We start from the raw sequence: 21750 nt of genomic DNA on the forward strand, positions 1-21750 counted from the left end.
GATCTAAAAAGAGGTGAAAACCAGGCAGTACATGGGCTGCCCTGAGCTTGGTGGCGGGATGAGGTCCTGAAGGATTTGGGGCCTGAGGGGAGTGGGAGCACGCACTGAGGCTGGAGGGGTTCTCACCATGAATGGAGAGACTGAGGCAGAACATGGATGTGTGGGTTAGCGGAGGGATCGGAGGGAGAGCCCCTGGCAAGGTATCGATTCTGTCAGAAAAGGGTCCTGCCCCTCATCCCCAGGGCAGCTGGGGTCACCCTGGCAGTCCCCCTCTCCTTCCTTTGGTGAGAAGCCAGGGGTTGGCCTTGCCTTCTCACCCGCTGTGTGGCCACGGGTCAGTTTCCTCACCTCGCTGATGCTTGTTTTTCTCATCTGTGAAATGGGGACTGTCTCTGGCAGAGCTGTGAGGATTAAAGAATTTAGGCCAACTATTCTCACATTGGAACAGACATCAGCAGCTCCCGGAGGCCTGTTAAAACCCAGGGAACTGGGCCCCACCCCGGAGTTTCGGCTTCATGATCTGCCTTTCCGACAGGCCCCCAGGTGATGGTCAGGCTGCCCGTGCTGGGTCCACACTTGGAGATCTACTTAGTTTAGGGATGGTGTCCACCCCAGGCCAGACCCCCGCAGTTCTCTTCTAGGCCTGGATCCCTGTGGGTCCTATCAGGTTGCTGAAACCTCAGTTTCCCTAACTGTCCAGTGAGAAGAGGGAGGCCCCTGGAAAGCCTGCCTTGACGCTGCAGAGGGCAGGAGCTCAGAGCTGTTCCGTGCGGGCGTCATGAGGACATACGGCCACCAGGGGGCGGGCGCGCTGCTCCGCGGAGAGGCAGGCAGGGAGCACGAGGGGCGGAGCGCGGAGCCTGAGGCCAGCGACCGCGGCGTGGGGGCTGGGGGGCGTGGGGGCGTGGAGGCGGGTGGGAGGGGGCAGAAGGAACAGGGGTGGGGCGAGTGGGGGATGGGGCGAGCGGGGGGTTCCGGGGGGAGCTGGGGGGAGCGGAGGGGGAGGCGGTGGAGGAAGGGGGGCGTGTTGGGGGAGGTGGGAGAGGTGCCTGCCCGCTGCTTCTGTGTGATCCAGCAAGTCTGGCCACTCTCTGGACTCAGTTTCTCTTTCTGCCTTGATTGCGCCTCCTCAAGGCATCCTGGTTGCAGAGGGTGCCCCAATTTATTTTGCCTCCTTGGTTAAGGGTCTGCCAACGCAGGCAGAGAATTTCACTCCAAATACTACCTTAGGTCCAGTCTGCAACTTCTGCGATCCTTCTCTGGGTACACTCAGAGACTTGGCACCCATGGGCCCACACTGGGGCACGACAGGCCCAGGCATCCCTCACACAGCTGCTGGTGGACACAAGTCGGTCTGTTACGAATGCCCGCAAGGGCGGCAGGGTGGGGGTGGGGGGCCGAGGTGGGGGAAGGGACCCCAGAGAGAACCTCAAGGGAACCCCTAACTGAAAGCAAGACCTGGGGGGTTTCTGATTTCTGGGGGCACCCAGTAAGCTCTTAAGCGGGGCAGTATATAGCTCAGGTCAGGTTCAGGGACCTGGGGGACCCCCCACCCAGGACGGGGATGTGCAGATGTGGATGTACAGATGTGGACCCGGAGGAGGGTGGCACAACAGCAGCCAGGTCCTGACAGAGGTACTTTAGACCTATTAATTAATTTATTCCTCATCACCGTCCTGTTTGTGCTATTATCCCCATTTTACAGAGGGGGAAACCAAGGCACAGAGAGTAAGTCCTTTGCCCAAGGTCGCACAGTGAGTGTGCAGCAGATCCTTGCCTGGACCCAGGCTACCTGGCTCCCGGGTCTGCTTCTGATTCATGTGGGAGTGCGGAGGGAGCGGGAGTCCCTGCCCAGGGCCTGCTGCCTTCCCAGGCTGGGATTGCCAGTCACTCTCCTGCTCCATCGGGCGGGGAGCTCACCCCACTGAGTGGTCCCTGCCCCTGAACCCCAGTGACCTGGAGAGAGCCGTTCACCCCTGTTGGTTGTGTTTCTGACCCAAGGAGATGTTTGCCTCATGGCACCCCATTACCCCTCAGGAGACAGGATTGGGTCCTGGGTGGGCTCCAACACCTTAGCTCATTTGTGGTTCTGGGGGTCAGTCCCCACCGTAGGGCCGGGCCGCTGCATAGAATATAGGAGGCCCAGTTACATGCGAACTTCAGATAAACAACAAATACTTTTTAGATGTAAGTGTGATCCATATATTACATTATATTAAAACACCATTTGTTGTTTGTCTGAAATTCGCATGTACCTGGGTGCCCTGTATTTTTCTCTGCTGTCCAGCAGCCCCACCCCTGGGCGTTCTCCCCCAGGGCCAGCCTTTTCCCTTCTTGCTCTTCGAGGGCCCACATCTCTACTCCAGAACAGCCGCGATGCTGCCTCCTGACTCCTCCTGAGAGGCTCTCTCAGCCACCCCCGCTCAGTGCACCCTATTGTATACTCCTCCTGGCTCACGTACTTGGGTACGCCCAGCATCCTGGGTCCGCTCTTGGAAATGTCACCACTGTGTGCCCAGCCACACCAGCCAGGAACAGGGACAGTTTCTCACTGTCCTCCCCCATACGTCCTGTTCTTCCTGCCCCACCGTCTCTCTCCTCTGGTACCCCTGCCTGGCTTGCCTCTCCCTTCCAGCTTCTGCCAAACACCCTCCAGGCCACTTGCCTAAAGCCAGGTCTGTACCCTGCGTTGTCCAGCTTCAGCTCGTCCTGATGGACTGGCTGAGGGAGGGAGAGTTCTGAAAACACAAAGCCAGGAGCATTGCGCCACAGCTAGGAGGTGTGATAGCTTTACCATTCCAAAAGAGGAACTCTGCCTTCCAGAAATCCCAGCTTGCTTCTGAGCGGTGGTCATGTCTGGGTCTGGATCAGTGTGTGTGTGAGTGACCTAGAGCCTTCCCACCAAATGAAAAGTCCCTGGGCTGGGGGTGGGGCACTTCCGTCCTGTCATGCCCTCCTCCTGCTGACCCTGGCCTTTCTGTTTTGCAGCTCCTTGAGGGCCTCCTTTGACTCCCTGAAGCAGCGTAAGTTCCGACTGTCCCCAACCCCAGGCTGCAGAGTGACAGGACCTTCTGGGAACAGCCATGTCCCCATAGGTGGAGGTAGATAGGTGCTAGTTGGGGGTGGGAGGCGGGGAGGAGGGCGGTGCTCAGGCTGCGCACAGGGCCCTAAGGCTAGTGGAGGATCTGGGGGGTGTGGGGCTGATCTGGGCAGAAGTAAGTATGTGCGTGGTTGAAGCTCCTCACCCCCGTGCTCTGCCCCCAGAGATGGAGAATGTGGGCAGCTCCCACATCCAGCTGGCCCTGGCCCTGCGCGAGGAGCTGCGGAGCCTTGAGGAGTTCCGTGAGAGGCAGAAGGAGCAGAGGAAGAAGGTGAGGGGGGTGCTCGGGGGTGGGGCATCCTCACTGAGAAGGTTGTGGGGGATGGTCCCTCCAGACAGAGCCCAGGGAGGGTGGGAGACTCACTCCAGGCTTGGGGATGAGAGTGACTTGATGGTGAGAGGATGGCTGTGCGCTGAGATGGGGCCCTGGAATCAGGGCCCAGCATGCAGGCCTGAGAACCCCACTGGGGGTCTTCCCCTGAGCTGCCTCATGCCAGGGAGAGGGAAAGGCATGGGTCTTCTTGATTATCCTCCTACAAGAGACTGTGGAGGATCACTGACAGTTTGGGAGTATCCAAAGGCGGTAGCCTGATTGGGGGAGTCGCCAGAAACTGGTCCTCAGCCCAAGGGTCAGGGCTGTTTGAGCAGGAGAAAGGCAGACTTGGCGGCTGGCCTTCGCAGCTGTTCTGCCACGCTGCCAGCCTGAGAGAGGCAGACAGAGCCTGTGGGGGGCTGCCAGGCCTTCCCTGGCATCCCCAGGTACTTCTCACCTGTGGATGGGGCGTGGCTGTCCCTGCGCAGAGGATCTACATGGGAAGGAAGTAAGGTCCCCATCACGGGAGATATGCAAGCAGAGTCTGGAGGTTCTTTGTCAGGAAGCTACAGGGGTAGGGTGGGGGCAGGCTTGGTGATCTCAGTGTCCCAGGGCCCTTTCCCAGGCCTGAGACTCTCTGAGTGGCTGAGCACTTGGCTGCTGGGAAGGCAGCTGGGTCCACGTGCGCACTCTCTCAATGTGATGAGGGCGACGCCCCAGGCAGGATGGGAGAGGCCAGCACACAGAAACCCTTCTCGCTTGGAGGTGAAGGATCACTGCAGACTCTCCAGAGAACCGAGAAATGGAGAAGTCCACACAACTGAGCTGTGAGGGGAAAGGCTTGCCTGCTGTCGGCTGGAGCCAGGCTGGGCCTGGGTGTCCTGGGCAAGCTCTTCTCCTTTTGTGCCTCAAGTTTCCCTCCTGCAGGCTTTGGGGACCCAGCCCTGGTCCAGCCACCCGCCCCCTCGGTCTTCTCAGATAGGCTCCGGCTCTGATGAGTGGTTCTGACCACAGAAATCTAGTGTGGCTGCCCTCCCTGCCTACCCAGCCAGCCACCTCGGGGCCTCGGGCTTTCACGATTCTAAATTTGGGTCCCTGAGCAGACAGCTGGTCTCCGAAGCCAGCCCCAGAGGCCAGCTCCACCTCGAGGTGCCGGAGCAGGTGGCCTCTCTGAAGCTGGGGCTTGTCTGCAGGGTGCAGAGCACCCGCTGAGGCAGCGAGGCCCTAGACTGCCTATTTTGAGTTCTCCTGGGGCCAGAGCGGGTGTTTCAGAGAGACGCCCTCCCCAGAGCGGCCGGGGCCCCCCCAGTGAAGAACTGTGGGGTAGTCTGCAGGAACACAGCCTGGGCTCATGTGTATGCACCCGTGTGCCTATGAACTTGTGTGTGTGAGGGGGAGGAGGGAGCGGGGGGGCCCGGCACACGTGTGTGCCTGCCTGTGAGCAGCTGCGTGTGTCTCGTGTGTGTGTGTCTGTATCTCTGTGACCCGCTGGCTTGCTGGAGGGCTCCCTGTCAGCCCTGGCCCCACTGAGACCCGAGGCAGAGCCAGCCCCGGTCCTCCTTACACCCCGATCTCTGTCACAGCTCCTTTCAGTCTCTGCCTGAACAAGAAGCCTGAGAGGTGAGGTCAGGGTGCACTGGCCTTGTGTGTACGCCTTGTGTGCCCACAGGCGGCAGAAGTTTGGTGGCAGGGGTGTGTGTTCCCCTGTGTGAACAGGCCCATGGCTGTGCACAGGGACGTGCAAGAGTATGCTTGTGTGTCCTTGTGTGTGGTGTGTGGACGTCCTGTGAATGCGCACATGAAGGCCTACATGTGCAAGTGTGTGCAGTGGGGACACTGGGGACCTGTTAGTGTGTACTTCTGTGTGTGTCATGTGGAGCTTGGCATGCGTGTGCCAGAGTATGTACACAGTGAGGCAGAACACAGTGTACAGAAGCCACGAGGGGGTCTCTTTAAGTGTGTGTGTCTGTGTGCGTGCATGCGTGCGTGTGTGCAGGGTGGGTATTCCAGGGACAGAGACCAAGTCTTGGCTGGAGTCTGAAGCAAAAAGTCATGATGGACACATCCTGTCCTGGGCTCTAGTTTTCTGTCCTGAACAGAGATTGAGAAAGAGTGGGGCGCGGGAGAGAGGACTTCTTGTCACTGTCCCCTTCAGAGCCAGGAGGGGATGCTGTGCCTCATCCCGGGGCCACTCCATCCTCTTGGCCTAGGGGAGCATCCGGTTGCCACAGCGCCTCTGCTCAGAGCCCCATGTCCCCCACAGTACGAGGCTGTCATGGACCGGGTCCAGAAGAGCAAGCTGTCGCTCTACAAGAAGGCCATGGATGTGAGTGTGAGGGTGTTGGGCCTGGAGGCGTGGGGGACTTATGGTGCAGACCCCAGGAGCCCTGAGCTGGGTCCCTGGGACGGGGCTAGCCTCTGACCACCTGTCCAACAACACACGCCATGGCCTGTTGGGTGCTCCGGGATGCACAGGGAACCCAGGGCCCATGTGGCTAGGCCCAGGCCCTGCCCTTGGGGGGCTCCTGACTGAGGAGCAGGCAGTCAGTCCCAGACAGTGGCCCACAGGATGATCTATGCTGTCAGTTGGGGACTCGGGTGGAGGGACAAGAGACTGCTGAGCTGTGTCCCCTGGGACTCCAGCTGAGAGGGAGCAAAGGGGTTCTGCAAGAGGGGACAGCACAGGCACAGGCCAGCATCATGAGGATGCATGGCATTTGCGGGGACCATGTCTCTAAACAGGATGCAGCCATGGGCAGGGCCAGAGTCCCCAGGGGGGCAGGGCCTGGGAATAAAACTCCCTTCTCCATCTCCCTTCTGGACCCCCAGACTCCTGTTCCTGGTGAGGAGGCCCCAACTCCACCCACAGGCCCCCGACAGGGAAAAGGGAGGCTGGGTTCAGGGACCCTCACTGTGGGCGCTCCTGCAGTCACACTTCTCCACCCCCTCCCACCCAGTCCAAGAAGTCATATGAGCAGAAGTGCCGGGACGCTGATGATGCCGAGCAGGCCTTCGAACGCATTAGCACCAACGGCCCCCAGAAGCAGGTGGAGAAGGTGTGTGGGGCCACTGAGGCCGTATGGTGTCACCCATACAGGGCTGGAACAGGGCGGGTTGGGAAGGAGGTGCCGTAGACACCCCAAGAAAGGTCTGCAGCTGGGATATCTGCTCACTCCTCTCTGAACCTCCATCTCCTCATCTGCGAAAGGGGTTTCCTGGAGTCTCAGGGCATGGACAGGCACGGCCAGCTTAACTCTCACATAACCCATGGAGAGGGGCTCAGGAGACCCATGTCACAGAGGGAAAACAGGCCCTGAGACAGTGAATGACTTGTCCAAGGTCTCAGAGCCAGGAAGCAATGGAGAAAGGATGCACACCCAGGTCATCAAGCGCCCAAGATCATGACTGCTCTGGCCTCCGGACCAGGGTGGGCTGCCAGAGATACCAGGGCCCAAGAGCGCATTTCGCCCATTGCACAGACAGGAAAGCTGAGGCCCAGAAAGAGCAGGGGCCTGAGGGTGAGTTAGGGGCAGCAAGTCGAGGGCAGAGCCCAAGCCCCAGCCAGCAGGGTCAGCAGTGGCCAGGTGGAGCGGTGGGACCTGCCCATCCACATTTCTCCCTCAGGTCTTCACGTCCAGTTGTCGCACGTGTAGGCGTGGGCTACATGCTTCTGTTTTTATTTTTTTGTATTGGACCTTTTTTGATTGTGGTCCTCTGTGGGGTGAGGCTGAAGTTAATGGTGGGATGTGCCCACAGTTGGCTGCTGAGTGTCCTCTTGGGTGGCTCAGGAAGGCTGGGACAGAAGCCCTTCAGAGCCCCCCAACCCCAGGGAGGCTGAGCCCCCGAGGGCTGGGGCCAGCTCAGCTCTGCTTTCCCTCTCTCTCTTCAGAGCCAGAACAAGGCCAAGCAGTGCAAGGACTCAGCCATGGAGGCAGGTACGCGGCCCTGCTCGCTTCCTCTGACCTGGGAGGGTGGTCAGACAGGCCTGCCCCGGCCCCCCGGCACTCTTTCCTCACCCTGGGGACGCACACGGACACATAACTCCACAGAGGCACACGCTCACCACTCTCATATAATCATGCGAGTAAAATAAAGACATCCGTGTTCTTGGGGCTGTGTGTGTTTCAACTACTCTGCTTAACAACCCTATGAGGTGGCTGCTATTGCTCTCTCCCTTTTAAGTTTTTAACAAGCATAGTTGGCGTATGCTGTTATATTAATTTCAGATGTACAACATAGTGAATCGACAATCATAAGCATTAGGTAGAGCTCACCATGATCTATGTGGTTGCCACCTGTCACCGTGCAGTGTTATTACAGCGTTACTGACTCTGTTCCCTAGGCTATACTTTTCATCCCTGTGATTCATGTAATTTATTAATGGAAGTTTATAGCTCTTCATCCCCTTCCCCTATTTTGTTCGTCCTCCTAGCCCCTTGCCTTCCAGCAACCGCTAGTTCTCTATTCTTAGGATTCTGTTTCTGTTTTTTGTTGTTTCATGTTTTAAATTTCAAACATAAAGTAAAATCATACGGCAGTTCTCTTTCTCTGTCTGATTTATTTCCCTTGACATCATGCCCTCTAGATTCATCCATGTTGTCATGAATGGCAAGATTTCGTTCCCTTTTTTTTTTTTTTTTTAAGATTTTATTTATTTATTTGACAGAGAGAAATCACAAGTAGATGGAGAGGCAGGCAGAGAGAGAGAGAGAGGGAAGCAGGCTCCCTGCTGAGCAGAGAGCCCGATGTGGGACTCGATCCCAGGACCCTGAGATCATGACCTGAGCTGAAGGCAGTGGCTTAACCCACTGAGCCACCCAGGCGCCCCGATTTCGTTCCCTTTTATGGCTGAATAGTATTCATATATACCACTTCTTTATCCATTCATCAGTTGACGGACACTCAGGCTGCTTCCGCATCTTGGCTATTGTAAATAATGCTGGAATTAACATAGGGGTGCATGTATCATTTCCAATTAGTGTTTTCATTTTCTTCAAGTAAATAGCCAGAAGTAGAATTACTAGATTGTATGATAGTTCTGTTTTTCATTTTTTGAGGAATCCCTGTACTATTTCCCATAGAATTGTACCAGCTTGCATTGCCACCAATAGTCCAAGAGGGTTCCCTTTCCTCCACGTCTTCACCAGCACTGGTTGTTTCTTGTCTTTTTGATCCTAACCATTTTAACTAACATAAGGTGATATCTCACTGGTTTTTATTTGCATTTCCCTGACAATGAGTGATATTGTGCATCTTTTCACATGTCTATTTGTCATCTGTATGTCATTTTTGGAAAAGTCAGGTCTTCCGCCCACTTTTTAAATCAGATTGGGTCCCCCCCCCCGCCTCTACCACCAAGATTTATTTATTTACTTTAGAGAGGGAAAGAGAATGCATGGCGGGGGGCATCAGGAGATGGAGAGAGAAACTCAAGCAGACTCTATGCTAAGCACAGAACCCAACGTGGGGCTTGATCCCACGACCCTAAGGTCATGACCCAAGCTGAAAACCACAGTCAGACACTAAACCGACTGTGCCACCCAGGTGTCCCCGGGTTGGTTTTTTTTTTTTTTTTTTAATGTAGAGTTGTATGAGTTCTTTATATATTTTTAATATTGTCCTTTGCCCATTCAGTTGGTTGTCTTTTCATTTTGTGGATGGTTTCCTTTGCTGGGCAAAAGTTTTTTAGTTTGATGTAGTTCCAATTGTTTACTTTTGCTTTTGTTTCCCTTCACTGAAGAAACAGATGCAGAAAAACATTGCTAAGGCTGACATCCAAGAGTTTACTGCCAAGGTTTTCTTGTAGGACTTTTATGGTTTTGGTTTCACATTTAGGTCTTTAATCCATTTTAGCTTATTTTTGTATATGGTATAAGGAAGTCATCTGGTTTCGTTCTTTTGCATGCAGCTCTCCCGTTTTCCCAGTGCCGTTCATTGAAGAGCCCGTCTTTTCCCCATTGTATATTCTTGCCTCCTTGTCATAGATTAATTGACCATATAAGCAGGCGTTTATGTCTGGGCTCTCTATTCTGTTCCATTGACCTATGGATCTGTTTATGTGCCAGTACATGTTTTGATTAGTATAGCTTCGTAGTATAGTTTGAAATCTGTGATTGTGATACCTCCAGCTTTGCTCTTCTTTCTCAAGATTGTTTTGGCTGTGCAGGGTCTTTTGTGGTGCCATACAAATTTTAGAATTTGTTCTAGTTCTGTGAAAAATGTTGTTGGTGTTTTGATAGGGATTGTACTAAATCTGTAAATTTCTTTGTGTAGTGTGGACATTGTAACAATATTAAATTTTCTAACCCATGAACATGGTATATCTTTCCATTTATTTGTGTTGTCTTCAATTTCTTTCATTAAGGCCTTCGTTTTCAGAGTATAGGTCTCTCGTTTCCTTGATTAAATTTATTCCTAGGTATTTTATTCTTTTTGGTGCAATTATAAATGGGATTGTTTTCTTAATTTCTCTTTCCACTAGTTCATTATTGGTGTACAGAATCACAACAGGCTTCTGTATGATTTTGCATCCTGCAACTTTACTGAGCTCATTTATTAGTTCTAATAGTTTTTTTGGTGGAAGCTTTAGAGCTTTCTATATATAGTCTCATGTTATCTGTGAACAGTGACAGTTTTACTTCTTTCTTAGCAAATTGCATATTTTTTTTTCCTTTTCTGATTGCTGAATAAATATGGTGAGAACGGATATCCTTGTTTTACTCCGGATCGTAGAGGAAAAACTTTCAACTTTTCACTGTTAGCTGTGGATCAGGTCATATGATGGCCTTCATTATGTTGAAATATGTTCCCTCTAAACCCATTTGTTGAGAGTTTTTATCAGGAATGGATGTTGAGTTTTGTCAAATGGTTTTCCTGCATCTGTTTTTTTTTTTTTTTCTAGTAGTCTCTTATAATTCTTTGTTTTTGCAGTGTCAGTTGTAACTATTCTTTCATTTCTGATTTTGAGTCCTCTTTCTTTCTTGATGAATCTGGCTAAAAGTTTATCAATCTTGTTTCTTTTCAAAGAGCTTTATTGTTCTATTAATCTGATCTTTTTTTTTTTTTTTTTTTTTGGTCTGTATTTCATTTATTTCTACTCTAATCTTTATTATTTCCTTCCTTCTACTAACTTTGGGCTTTGTTCTTTTTTTTAGGTCTTTTAGATGTAAAATAAATTGTTCATTTGAGGTTTTTCTTGTTTTGTGAGGTAGGCCTGTATTGATATAAACAAACTTCCCTCTTATAATTGCTTTGGTCACCTCTCAGAGATTCTGTAATGTTGCATTTCCATTTTCATTCATCTCCAAGTATTTTTTGGTTTCCTTTTTGTATTCTTAATTGACCCATTGGCTGTTTAGTAGCATGTCTGTTTAGCTTCCATGCATTTGTGGGCTTTTTTTTTTTTTTTTTCAGTTTTCCCCTTGTAATTGATTTCTAGTTTCATACTGTGATCAGAAAAGATGCTTGATAGTATTTTTTTTTTAAAGATTTTATTTATTTATTTGTCAGAGAGAGAGCGAGCGAAAGCAAGCATAGGCAGACAGAGTGGAAGGCAGAGTCAGAGGGAGAAGTAGGCTCCCCGTGGAGCAAGGAGCCCGATGTGGGACTCGATCCCAGGACGCTGGGATCATGACCTGAGCCGAAGGCAGCTGCTTAACCAACTGAGCCACCCAGGCATCCCTCTTGATAGTATTTTAATTTTCTTAAATTTACTGAGCCTGGTTTTGTGGCCCAACATGTCACCCACCTGGGAGAGTATTCCATGTGCACTTGAAAAGAATATGTATTCTGCTGTTTGGGGATGGAATCTTCTGTATGTATCTTAAGTTCATATGCTCTAAAGTGTCATTCAAAGACATCATTTCCTTATTGATTTTCTGTCTGGATCATCTATCCATTGATGTAAGTGGAGTTGGTCTCCTAATATTGTTGTTATTTCTGTCAGTTTCTCCCTTTGTGTTTGTCACTATTTGCTTTGTATATTTAGGTGTCCCTACGTTGGGTGCGTGGATATTTACAATTGTTATATCCTCTTGTTGGACTGATACCTTTATCTATGTAATGCCCATCTTTGTCTCATTACAATCTTTTTGAAAAATCTGTTTGTCTGATGTAAGTATTCCTACCCCAGTTTTGTTATTGTTGATGCTTCCATTTGCATGGAATATCTTTTTCCATTCCTTCACTTTCACTCTGTATGTGTCTCTGGGTCTGAAGTGAGTCTCTTATAGGCAGTATTTGGATGGGTCTTATTTTTTTAAAAAAAGATTTTATTTATTTGAGAAAGAGAGAGCAAGACCAGGGGAGAAACAGAGGGAGAGGGACAAGTAGACTCCAGGATGAGTATGGAGCCTGATACAGGACTTGATCCCATGAGACTGAGATCATGACCTGAGCTGAAATCAAGAATCAAATGTTCAACCAAGTGAGGCACCAGGCACCCCTGGATAGGTGTTATTTTTTATCCATTGAGTTACCCTATGTCTTTTAATTCAAGCATTTTGTACATTTATATCTAAAGTTACTACTGATAGGTGTATATTTATTGGCATTTTGTTAACTGTCTTCTGGTTGTTTTTATAGTTCTTCTCTTGCTCTCTTCCCTTGTGACTTGATAACTTTAGTGTTACACCTGGTTTCCTTTCTCTTTGTTGTGTATCTATTATAGGTTTTGGGTTTGTGGTTATTATGAGATTTATATGTGACATTCTATGTATATAGCAGTTTATTTTATGTTGATGGTCACTTAAGTTCCAACATGTTCTAAAATCACTGCAATTTTTACTCCTCCCTCTACATTTTATGTATGTCATAGTTTACATCTTTTTATTTTCCATATTCCTTGATTACTTTTTGTAGATATAATTGATTTTACTACTTGTTTCTTTAAACCTTCATACTGGCTTGATAAGTGATTTACTATTTTTACAATATGTTTGCTTTTACTAGTGACATTTCTTCCCTTTCACTTTCCCTTCCCTCCCCTTTCACTTTCTTGCCTTTTCTTTTACATTTAAGGAAATCCCTTTAACATTTCTTGTAAGGTCAGTTTAATGATGAACTCCTTTAACTTTTCTTTGAATGATAATGTTGCTAAGTAGAATGTTTTTTTTTTTTGTAAGATTTTATTTATTTATTTGACAGACAGAGGTCACAAGTAGACAGAGAGGCAGGCAGAGAGAGAGGAAGGGAAACAGGCTCCCTGCTGAGCAGAGAGCCCGATGTGGGGCTGGATCCCAGGACTCTGGAATAATGACCTGAGCCGAAGGCAGAGGCTTTAACCCACTGAGCCACCCAGGCGCCCCTAAGTAGAATATTCTTGATTTTAGGTTTTTAAATTTATTTTTAAAGTAATCTCTACATCTGGGATGCCTGGGTGATTTAATCATTAAGCATCTGCCTTTGGCTCAGTCATGATCCCAGGGTCCTGGGATTGAGCCCCGCACCGGGCTCCCTGCTCTGCGGGAAGCCTGCTTCTCCCTCTCCCGCTCCCCCTGCTTGTATTTCCTCTCTTGCCGTGTCTCTGTCTGTCAAATAAATAAATAAAATCTTAAAAAAACAAAAAAAGTAATCTCTACATCCAATGTGGAGCTCAAACTCACAACCCCAAGATCAAGTCACACACTCCCACCAACTGAGCCAGTTAGACATCCCTTAAGTTGTTGTTTTCTTCTTTTCTGTCAGCATTTTATTCATATCACACCACTATCTTCTGGCCTGCAAAGTTTCTGCTGAAAAATCAGCTAGCAGCTTTATGGTGTCTTTTATATATAACTAGTTGCTTCTCTCTTGCTGCTTTTAAGATTTCTTAGCTTTAATTTTTGACCTCATAATGATTATTTGTTTTGGTGTGGTCCTCTTTGGATTTGTCGTGTCTTGTTTGGGGCTTTCTGAGATTACTGGACCTTGGAAGTCTGGACCCAGATGTCCGTTCCCTTCCCCAAGTTTGGGATGTTTTCAGCTATTATTTCTTCAAGTAAGTTTTCTGCCCCCTTTTCTCTTTACCTTCTGGGACCCCTAAAATGCAAATTTTAGTACACCTGATGTCCCTTAACCTATGCTCATTTTTAAAATTCTTTTTTCTTCTTGCTATGTATCTTGGATATTTTCTACTACCCTATCTTCCTGGTCACTGATCTGTTCTTCTACATCCTCTAATCAGCTGTGGATTTCCTCTAGTGTATTTTTTAAAAAAGATTTTATTTATTTATTTGACATAGAAAGAGAGAGAGATCATAGAAAGAGAGAGATCACAAGTAGGCAGAGAAGCAGGCAGAGAAAGAGGCGTAAGCAGTCTCCCTGCTGAGCAGAGAGCCCAATGCAGGGCTCGATCCCAGGACCCTGAGATCATGACCTGAGCTGAAGGCACAGGCTTAACCCTCTGAGCCACCCAGGTGCTAAAAATACACTAGAGTGTATTTTTCATTTCAGTTATTAATTTCTTCAGCTCTGCTTGGTTCTTTTTTTATATTTTCTGTATCTTTGTTGAAGTTCTGAGTTCATCTACTCTTCTCTCAAGTCTGGTGAGCATTTTTATGACTGTTACTTTGAACTCTTTACCAGGAGATTGTTTATGTTTTGTTTTCTTTTTTTGAGGTTTTGTTTTATTCTTTCATTTGGAACATATTCTTCTTCTGTGTTTGTTTCTATGTATTAGGTAGGTCAGTTATGAATCCTGGACTTGAAAGTAGTGGTCTTATGTAGAAGTTTTCCTGTGGGGCCCAATAGTACAATCCTTCCTGTTCACGAGAACCAGGACTCCAGAGGTATCACCTGTGTGGGCTGCATATATACTCCTGTTGTGACTTGGCCTTGACTGCTGCAGGCTTGCTGGTGGGGAGGGCCAGTCACCGACCAGCATGGCTAGCTGACAGGTTTGGCTGCAGCTGCTGCAGGTGTGCTAGTGGGTAAGGTTAGCTCCTAGTGGCTTGGCCACACTGTAGCATCCCCCTTTTTAACAAATGAGGAAACTGACACACAGAGAGGTAAAGTAATTTACCTAAGGTCACACAGCCAAGAAATGGTGGTGATTGCATTTCAGCCCAGGCTCTCTGGCTCCAGAGCCCAGGACTTTCACAGCCCTGCCATCACGGGAGAGAGACACACTCACCTCACACAGTCTCCTCTAGATCTCTTTCTCTTCTATTTTTCACCTGATGCCAGAACCCCAACACCCTTTGTCTCTGTTGGTACACCTCCTAGTCCAGAGAGCTCACCCCCACTCTCCCTGGAAATGCTCTCCTTTCTGCTCTGCCTCTCCCAGGACCCAGCTTCTCCCTTGGCTGGCAGATAGGTGTCCCTCAGATTTCTGGGAATGGAGGTCATGGCCAAACCTGCTGGGTTCCATCCCCACAGCTCCCATGCTCCTACCTCCTTCAGTGCTGCCTTCTCCAGGCCTCACTTTCCCATCTACAAAGGGTGAGGGGGTGGGACCCAGGGATGGCAAGAGGCCTGAACTCTGATCTTGAGGGATGGGCTCGACTGCAGCACTGGGCAGCTCAGAGCACAGTGGGAAGTGAAGAGTCACCTTCAAAAGACCAGTACCAGAATAGGTGGCCATAACAGGCATTCAGATGAGGCACCACAAGCCAGGGCAGGTCTGTGGGAGGAGGGGGCACTCCAGGGATCTGGAGGGCACTCTGTACATACAGGGGCACTGTAGGAGCAAAGGGGTAGGGGTCGGGGAGTGTGCCTGGGCCCTGGCCTCCTTGAGAACCACCTGTGCTTCCAGAGCGAGTGTACAAGCAGAACATTGAGCAGCTGGAGAAGGTGCGGGGTGAGTGGGAGCAGGAGCACCGGACCACCTGTGAGGTAAGTGACCTCGGGCATGGAGCCTGTTTCCCCAGCTGCAAAATGGGAAAGATGTTCATTCCTATAGCTGCTTCATGGGGGGAAAGCAAGGCAGTGGTGGGAGGAAGGCCTCATTCCCTCATTCACCCATCTACTCTCTTCCCAGGCCCTGTGCTGGGTCCATGTCTCTGGGAACTCACCATCTTGCTTTGTGCCCTGCCCTTTTGTTATAGGCAGGCATCCCTCCCCCTTTTTTGCTGAAGGCAAAACGGAGGCTCAGACAAAACTCATAGCTTCTCTGGGTCCTGTTGGTAGATAAGGCCTGGGACACAGGCTTCAGGGCTCCGGGTCTAGTGCTCCTCTAGGACTTTTTCCAGTGTGTGGTGGAGCCTGGAGGGTGGGTGAGGGCAGGAACCAGAAGCCTCAGGCTTCTGAGGTGGGGATGGGGATCCCTCAAGAAGGATGTTTCCTTTGGACTTGGCTTTCAGCAGAGCAGGGTGTAAGCTAGTCAGCACCGGCTGGGTCGAGCAGGGCCCAGTCTGGCCTGGCCCTAAAGCCCTTCCTCACTTCTCACTTCCCTCCCGCCTCCACCTCCCAGGCCTTCCAGCTGCAAGAGTCTGACCGACTGACCATCCTTCGCAACGCCATGTGGGTGCACTGCAACCAGCTGTCCTTGCAGTGTGTCAAGGATGATGAGGTGGGGGTGGGGGGCGTGGGCAGGGAGGGGCAGGGAGTAAGCCGGGGGTAGGGTTACTAGGGAGGGCAGCCTGCAGACAGCAGCATGCCTGGGTCCATCTGAGTCCATCAACAAGTACTCAGGGTCCCGAGGACAGAGGCTCGGTGCAGGGCCCCGGCTTCCCCACCTGGAAGGCTGCTTCAGGGGTTGCCCGGGCATCTGCCTCCTTGCTTACCCTGCTCCATGGTCCTTGGCTCTGCTCTCAGGGCTGCAGAGTGCCTGTTCCCCCTGTTGGGGTTGGGGAGGCCAGTGGACACTGCCTTTCAGAGATTTGCAGAGGCTGGAAGACCCTGGGCAGCTTACTCCACCTGGTGCTTGCAGGAGTCCCTCCTTGGCCCCCAGTCCCTGTGGGGTGTCCTGGTTCCCCTTACTGCACTCTACATGCCAGGAGTGTCAGGGGGGTTCCCCCAGGAAAGAGGGGCTGCCACTTCCACACCAGGGGCTCTGACCTCTGTTAATGCAGCCTGAGAGCCATGAGCTCTCTTCTGAGGTAGTTGGGACTCCCTGATGCCCATTGCTGTTCCTTGCCTGACCCCTTCTGCCCATGGACTGCGGGGTTTGGAGTTTTCCCCCCTGAAGATGACTTGAGCCCACCTGGTGGCCTCCTAAAGAAGGAGTGTGGGCTTTGGATCCTGTCAAATGAAATCCAGTCTGGCTGCACTGAATTCTTGCTCTGAGACCTTGGGCAAGACACTTGCCTTGTTTCTTTGTCTGTGAAGTGGGGAAAGCGGTGTCTACTTCTGAGGGCAGGAGAGAGGGACACCCCTCGCACAGGACCTTGTGCATAGTTAGTGTTTAGGAACCAGGAGAAGCTGGCAGCCAGGGCTCTGACCCCTCATGCCATGGTGCCTAAATACAGGCACTGAGCTGTGCACACAAGGCCCGAGAGGAGGCTGGTGGGATGGGGGTCCCTGGCCAGAGTTCAGGCGCACTGAGGAGCAGGACTTGGACGAGGGTGGGCATCAAAGACCCTCAGCATCTGCTCTTCCCCAACCCCAGCTCTACGAGGAGGTGCGGGTGACACTAGAAGGCTGCAGCGTGGAAGCCGACATCGATGGCTTCATCCAAGCCAAGAGCACAGGCACTGAGCCCCCAGGTGAGGCCCAGCCCGCAGGCAGCACAGCTGCTGGGGCCAGCCCCACCTGTCCCAAGGATGCCTGGCCCCCAGCTGAGCCTCCCCTGCAGGGACAAGATAGGGCAGCTCACAGCTCACTTCTGGGTGAAGAAGACTTGGCAGACCCAGAGGAGGGGTCAGGGACGATGCAGGCCCCTGGCTGGGTTCCTTGCCTGCCGCAACACTCAGAAAGGGGAGTAGGGCTGGGGATCCCTCTTAAAACCTCTTTGGTTCCATGTCTCATAGAAGAGAGAGAGGCCCCTTCCCCTGCCTGGAGGCAGCCTTGGGCCAGAATGGGAAAGTGGGGCCTCAGTCTGGGTCTCTGGATGGGGACAAGTTGCAGTATCAGGTGGCACAGGTCCTGCCTGCCCTGTCCTCGGCCACCGTGGGCCTCACCAGCTTGCTGCCCACAGCTCCTGTGCCCTACCAGAACTACTATGATCGGGAGGTCACCCCGTCGTCGGGCAGCCCTGGCGTCCAGCCATCCTGCGGCATGATAAAGAGGTGAGGAGCCTGATGGGGCTGGGGAAGCATCAGGAAGAGGGTCTAGCCTTCCCACCTGCAAGTGGCTCTTCCACATGCATTTATTGAGCTCTTGCTGTGGACCTGGCGCTGTGTTAGGTCTTGGGCACTCTGGGGACAAGACAGACTCAATGTGGCTCATGATACCTACAGCCCAAGGGGTCCCAGACATTAAGCAAATAATCACAGCCCACTACTCACCAGTGACTGTGCTTGGAGCTCCAGGGAGGCCCCAGGCTGGCTTGCATGTCCCTCGGGCCCAGCTGCTATCCTGGGTTGGTGCCCTGGACAGTCACGCTGCAGTGGTGACACTCTCCAGCTGGGGCAGGACCAGGACACAGGAGCAGGGCCGAGATTCTTGGGAGAGTTTCCCGGGCTTCTCAGGGCCTCTTCTCTGGCCTGGCTGCAGAGGGCCCTCGTACATGTGTCACTGTGTCACCTGCACAAGTCACTTGCTTTCTCTAGATCCGGAGCCCCTGAGTTGTTTGCGTCAGACTCAGAACCTAAGGGCTCTCTTGGTTCAGGCCTGGCGGGCACAACGGTGACAGCCCACTGAGAGCACTACAGCCTTCTCAGGGAGCCCTCCAGCAGCCGGATTCCTGAGGGGGCTGTGTGCCCTGTCGCTGGGGATCTGAGAGCATCTGTGGGTTTTATGTGTACCTGCGCCCCACTCCCACTCTGAGGCCCCTGTGATGCCCTCTCTCGGTCCAGCCTCACGCAGAGAAGGCCCAGGCTGCAGGTGGTGGGGAAGGATGAGGATGGGCTGATGGGTCCCCCAGCCCTCGGAGGACAGCTTTCTCCTGAGGCCTCAGGAACCCTGGAGCCTCCCCTGGAGGCCGCCTCTGGAGGCAGAGGTCAACCACCCGTGCTCAACAGGAAGCCCAGCGTGCCCCTCCAGGAACTGTGAGGAGCCAATGACCCCAGGAGGAGGGCAGCCCCCACCCCACCATCTTACCTGGTGGAATCGTGGGGGACTTGGGCCTCCCTGCAGCCCTGGGGAGAACCTGGAGCTCAACACAGATGGTCATTTAAACGACCGGATGGAAGAGCTCATCTGGGCGGTGTTGAGAAAGGGGTGCCTTCCTGAGGACGACAGAGAGGGATGCCCAACTGGGTGGAGGGGGCCTGGCCCCTGGCAGGATGGGCAGGGGCCACTACAGGGGCCAGCTAGAAGCCAGGCTCAGCGGGGGAGGGGTGTGCAGCAGCCGGGAAGTGCCTAAAGGAACTGATGTCATGGGGTTAGATAATTCTAGAGAAATGGGCAGTCGGGGGGGCCCACGATCTCCTCCCAGTCACAGGCCTGCTGGCTTTTACCCTGACTCAGTGGCCCAAGGGGCAGGACTATGCCACTGCTGTTGCAGCTGCCTGGCCTGGGGCCCACACGCGCCTGTCCCTGTGTCTCCATCCTGGGCATGTGTGTCCACTTCCAGGCCCGGGGCTCATTTGTGAGGGTGGGATCACCGAGTGTCCCCACCTGTAGGAAAAGGCCCTTTGTGCCCCAGGTAGCACTCCAGGACAGTCTCCCACAGTAGCGAGCCACACTCAGGGCCCCTTGGGGTCTGGCCTGGTCCCTATTCTAGTCTTGTCTCCGACACCCCCAGATGGGCCCACTTCGCAAACTCCTCCCCCATGCGGAGCTCCCCCTGCACTGCTGCTGCTCACTGGCCAACACTTGTGCCATCTCCCTGGTAAAGCTCTTTCAGGACTTGGCTCGACCCCACCCGAAAGCCTTTCCTAAAGCTGGGAATAGCATCAGCCTCGACTTATGTAGCCCTCAGCACTGCCTGCTTCATGGGGTAGCCACATCTGCCTCCCCACCGGTGCACGGAGTGTCTGCTTCTTGCTTGTTCCGTTCTTTTATTCAACAAAACTTCATGACTCCCGCTCAGCCCAGGCCTGAGCCAGGCACAGGGGAAGGGGTGAATTACCCTGGCACTGCCTCATGTGGACACTGGAGTCCCTAGGTTGCACGGTCAGGGAGTAGTAGCTGGGCTGGCCGGGTCACGGTGGAGTGCAGGGAGTTAGGATTGGCTGGGTCCAGGCAGGAGAAGGTCCCAGGGGGGTACGAGTGGGCTGAACTCTGAGGGGACCACCCTTGGGGGAGCCCTCTGGCCTGAGGGGCACTCCATATTGCTCTGTTCCTGGGGGCCAGATGGCCCTAGCCCTGAAGCTTTGTAGGCCTCCTGCCTCATCCCCCTCCCTCCAGGGCCTACCCGCTTTCCTTCTTGTCCCCAGGTTCTCTGGGCTGCTGCATGGAAGTCCCAAGACTATATCACTGGCAGCTTCTGCAGGTGACTGGGGGTGACATGGGGGCTGCTAAACAACTAACCCCAGGGGAAAGGAGAAGACTCCTTATGGCACGGATGGGTTGTCCAAATGCTTTTGTGGGGGTGGCTGAGCCAAGCCTGGGGGAGCTCCGTGCCGGGGGTGTCTCCCGGGATCGCTGCCTCTGACAGGTGGGCTCCAGGCCTCTCATGCTGCTTTCCGCTTCCACAGAGACCCTGACCCCAATGCCCGAACACAATGAGGTTGTCTACTCTTCCATCGCAGTGAAGGAGGCGCCGGGCCCCCCAACCCTGCCAGCCCAGGGATACAGGGTGCTCTATGACTACACGGCCCAGGTGAGGCTCTCACCCTCCCTTCCTCAGGCGGGCCAGGTCTGAGCGTGGTCACACAGAGAGGCATGTGCCCTGGAAGTGTGCTGGGGTATGTGCCCTTAGAACAGCAGCTGCCACTGTGTACCTGTGCTGAGCAAACGATGAAGGGTATGAGGGCCTGTGTCTGCCTAGGTGTGCGTGCAGGTGCAGGCGCGCTGATGGAGGCTGCGGCTACCTGCAGGAAAGGGTCTGTGGGTCAGCCTCTGTGCCCTGGGGTTGGGGCTGTGGGTGCCAAGAACAGGCCATAGCCAGAATGAGCCCCTCAGCTGGGCCCGGGTTGGTTTTCCGAGGTCTGTGGGGACAGAGGATGGTCAAGGGCCACTGGGCAGCTGTGCCAAGATCCTTGGGAGTCCAGTCTGCTCCCTGCTTTGAGGTGAGGGTTGCAGAGCCCCCTTAGTCCACCCGGATCAAAGGAAAGCATGCAGACTCCCAAAGTCTGGTCCTTGGCTGGCAGGGGGACAGGCCAAGAGAATGAGAGTGCACTCGCATGACAGGGGCTGGCTCACCAGCAGCGGGGAGGCTGCATGCGGTGGGCCTGGAAATGTGTGCAGCATGGTGAGCACACCTGACCCTGTGTCTGGAGCAGAGCTGGGGGATGGGGGCAGCAGGGGGCAAGTGGGGAGAAGAAGCCCCAGGGTGAGGGACACCTACAGTGACAAACCAGGGAGGGCGGGAGGCTGAGTCCCACAGATACCCCACCCCCTTCCTGTCTCCAGAGGCCACCCTGGCCCAGAGAGCAGCTTCGTCCTGTGGCTCCAGGAGGCCACGTGTAGCTCTGAGGACTCTGCCCACCCAGGAGACAAGCTTGCATTTACTGCCTGGGGTGGGGCGCCAACCAGAGCCCAGCCCCAGCCCCCCCAAAGCGGCCCTTCCAGCCCAACGCACTTTTGTTCTCTTGCCCAGAATTCCGACGAGTTGGATATCTCCGCTGGAGACATCCTGGAAGTCATCTTGGAGGGGGAGGATGGCTGGTGGACAGTGGAACGGAATGGGCAGCGTGGCTTCGTCCCTGGTACCTACCTGGAAAAGCTCTGAGGAAGGGGCAGCAGCCCCCACCTGGACCTGCCCTGCCTCTGGGGCCAGTGGTACCCCTAATCATTGCCCTGGCCTTGCTGGGGCCCCAAGATGGAGCCTGTCCCCCAGGATAGATGCTGGCAGCTCCCTGAGCTGTCTCTCCTGCAGGGAATAAAGGAGTGCATTTTTATTCCTTGGTCTTCAGGGGTCCCTTTTGCTCTTCTGCCCCCATGTCCAAATACCCCGACCAAAATGAGGCAAAGGAGTGGGGGAAGAAGTCTGGGGGTTGGGGGGACAGAGCTTACTTACTTTCAGTGTCCTCACGGAGGCCCAGTCCAGTCTGTCCTGAGGTCTGCTGGTGGGGAGAAGAGCCTGGCCCCAGTTTGGGAACTCCCAGACTGTGAGGGAGACACACTCACATGCGGGCAAATGGGAGAAGGCTGCAGGGGTTGGGAGGACAGGGTGGGGCGATGAGAAAGGGCTCAGGAGACCTGCAGTGGGGCA

General features: G+C 53.1%; 1 protein-coding gene across 2 annotated transcripts in view; it reads left to right on the forward strand.

Annotated features, from left to right (window-relative positions):
* Window positions 1–21439, forward strand: part of PSTPIP1 (proline-serine-threonine phosphatase interacting protein 1) — a 48043-nt gene extending 26604 nt beyond the window's left edge. For both annotated transcript variants that reach the window (XM_059180292.1, XM_059180293.1), the window contains exons 4-15: window positions 2989–3023; window positions 3265–3371; window positions 5677–5739; window positions 6371–6469; window positions 7303–7348; window positions 15145–15224; window positions 15802–15900; window positions 16939–17035; window positions 17467–17557; window positions 19811–19866; window positions 20072–20196; window positions 21136–21439. In XM_059180292.1, the coding sequence (XP_059036275.1) occupies window positions 2989–3023; window positions 3265–3371; window positions 5677–5739; window positions 6371–6469; window positions 7303–7348; window positions 15145–15224; window positions 15802–15900; window positions 16939–17035; window positions 17467–17557; window positions 19811–19866; window positions 20072–20196; window positions 21136–21267 (1030 nt within the window). In that variant the 3' untranslated portion in view covers window positions 21268–21439. The remainder of the gene's footprint in view (window positions 1–2988; window positions 3024–3264; window positions 3372–5676; window positions 5740–6370; window positions 6470–7302; window positions 7349–15144; window positions 15225–15801; window positions 15901–16938; window positions 17036–17466; window positions 17558–19810; window positions 19867–20071; window positions 20197–21135) is intronic.
* Window positions 21440–21750: the final 311 nt, after the last annotated feature.

Source organism: Mustela lutreola, chromosome 7 (genome assembly GCF_030435805.1).
Source record: "Mustela lutreola isolate mMusLut2 chromosome 7, mMusLut2.pri, whole genome shotgun sequence".
In the NCBI taxonomy this organism is placed as follows: domain Eukaryota; kingdom Metazoa; phylum Chordata; class Mammalia; order Carnivora; family Mustelidae; genus Mustela; species Mustela lutreola.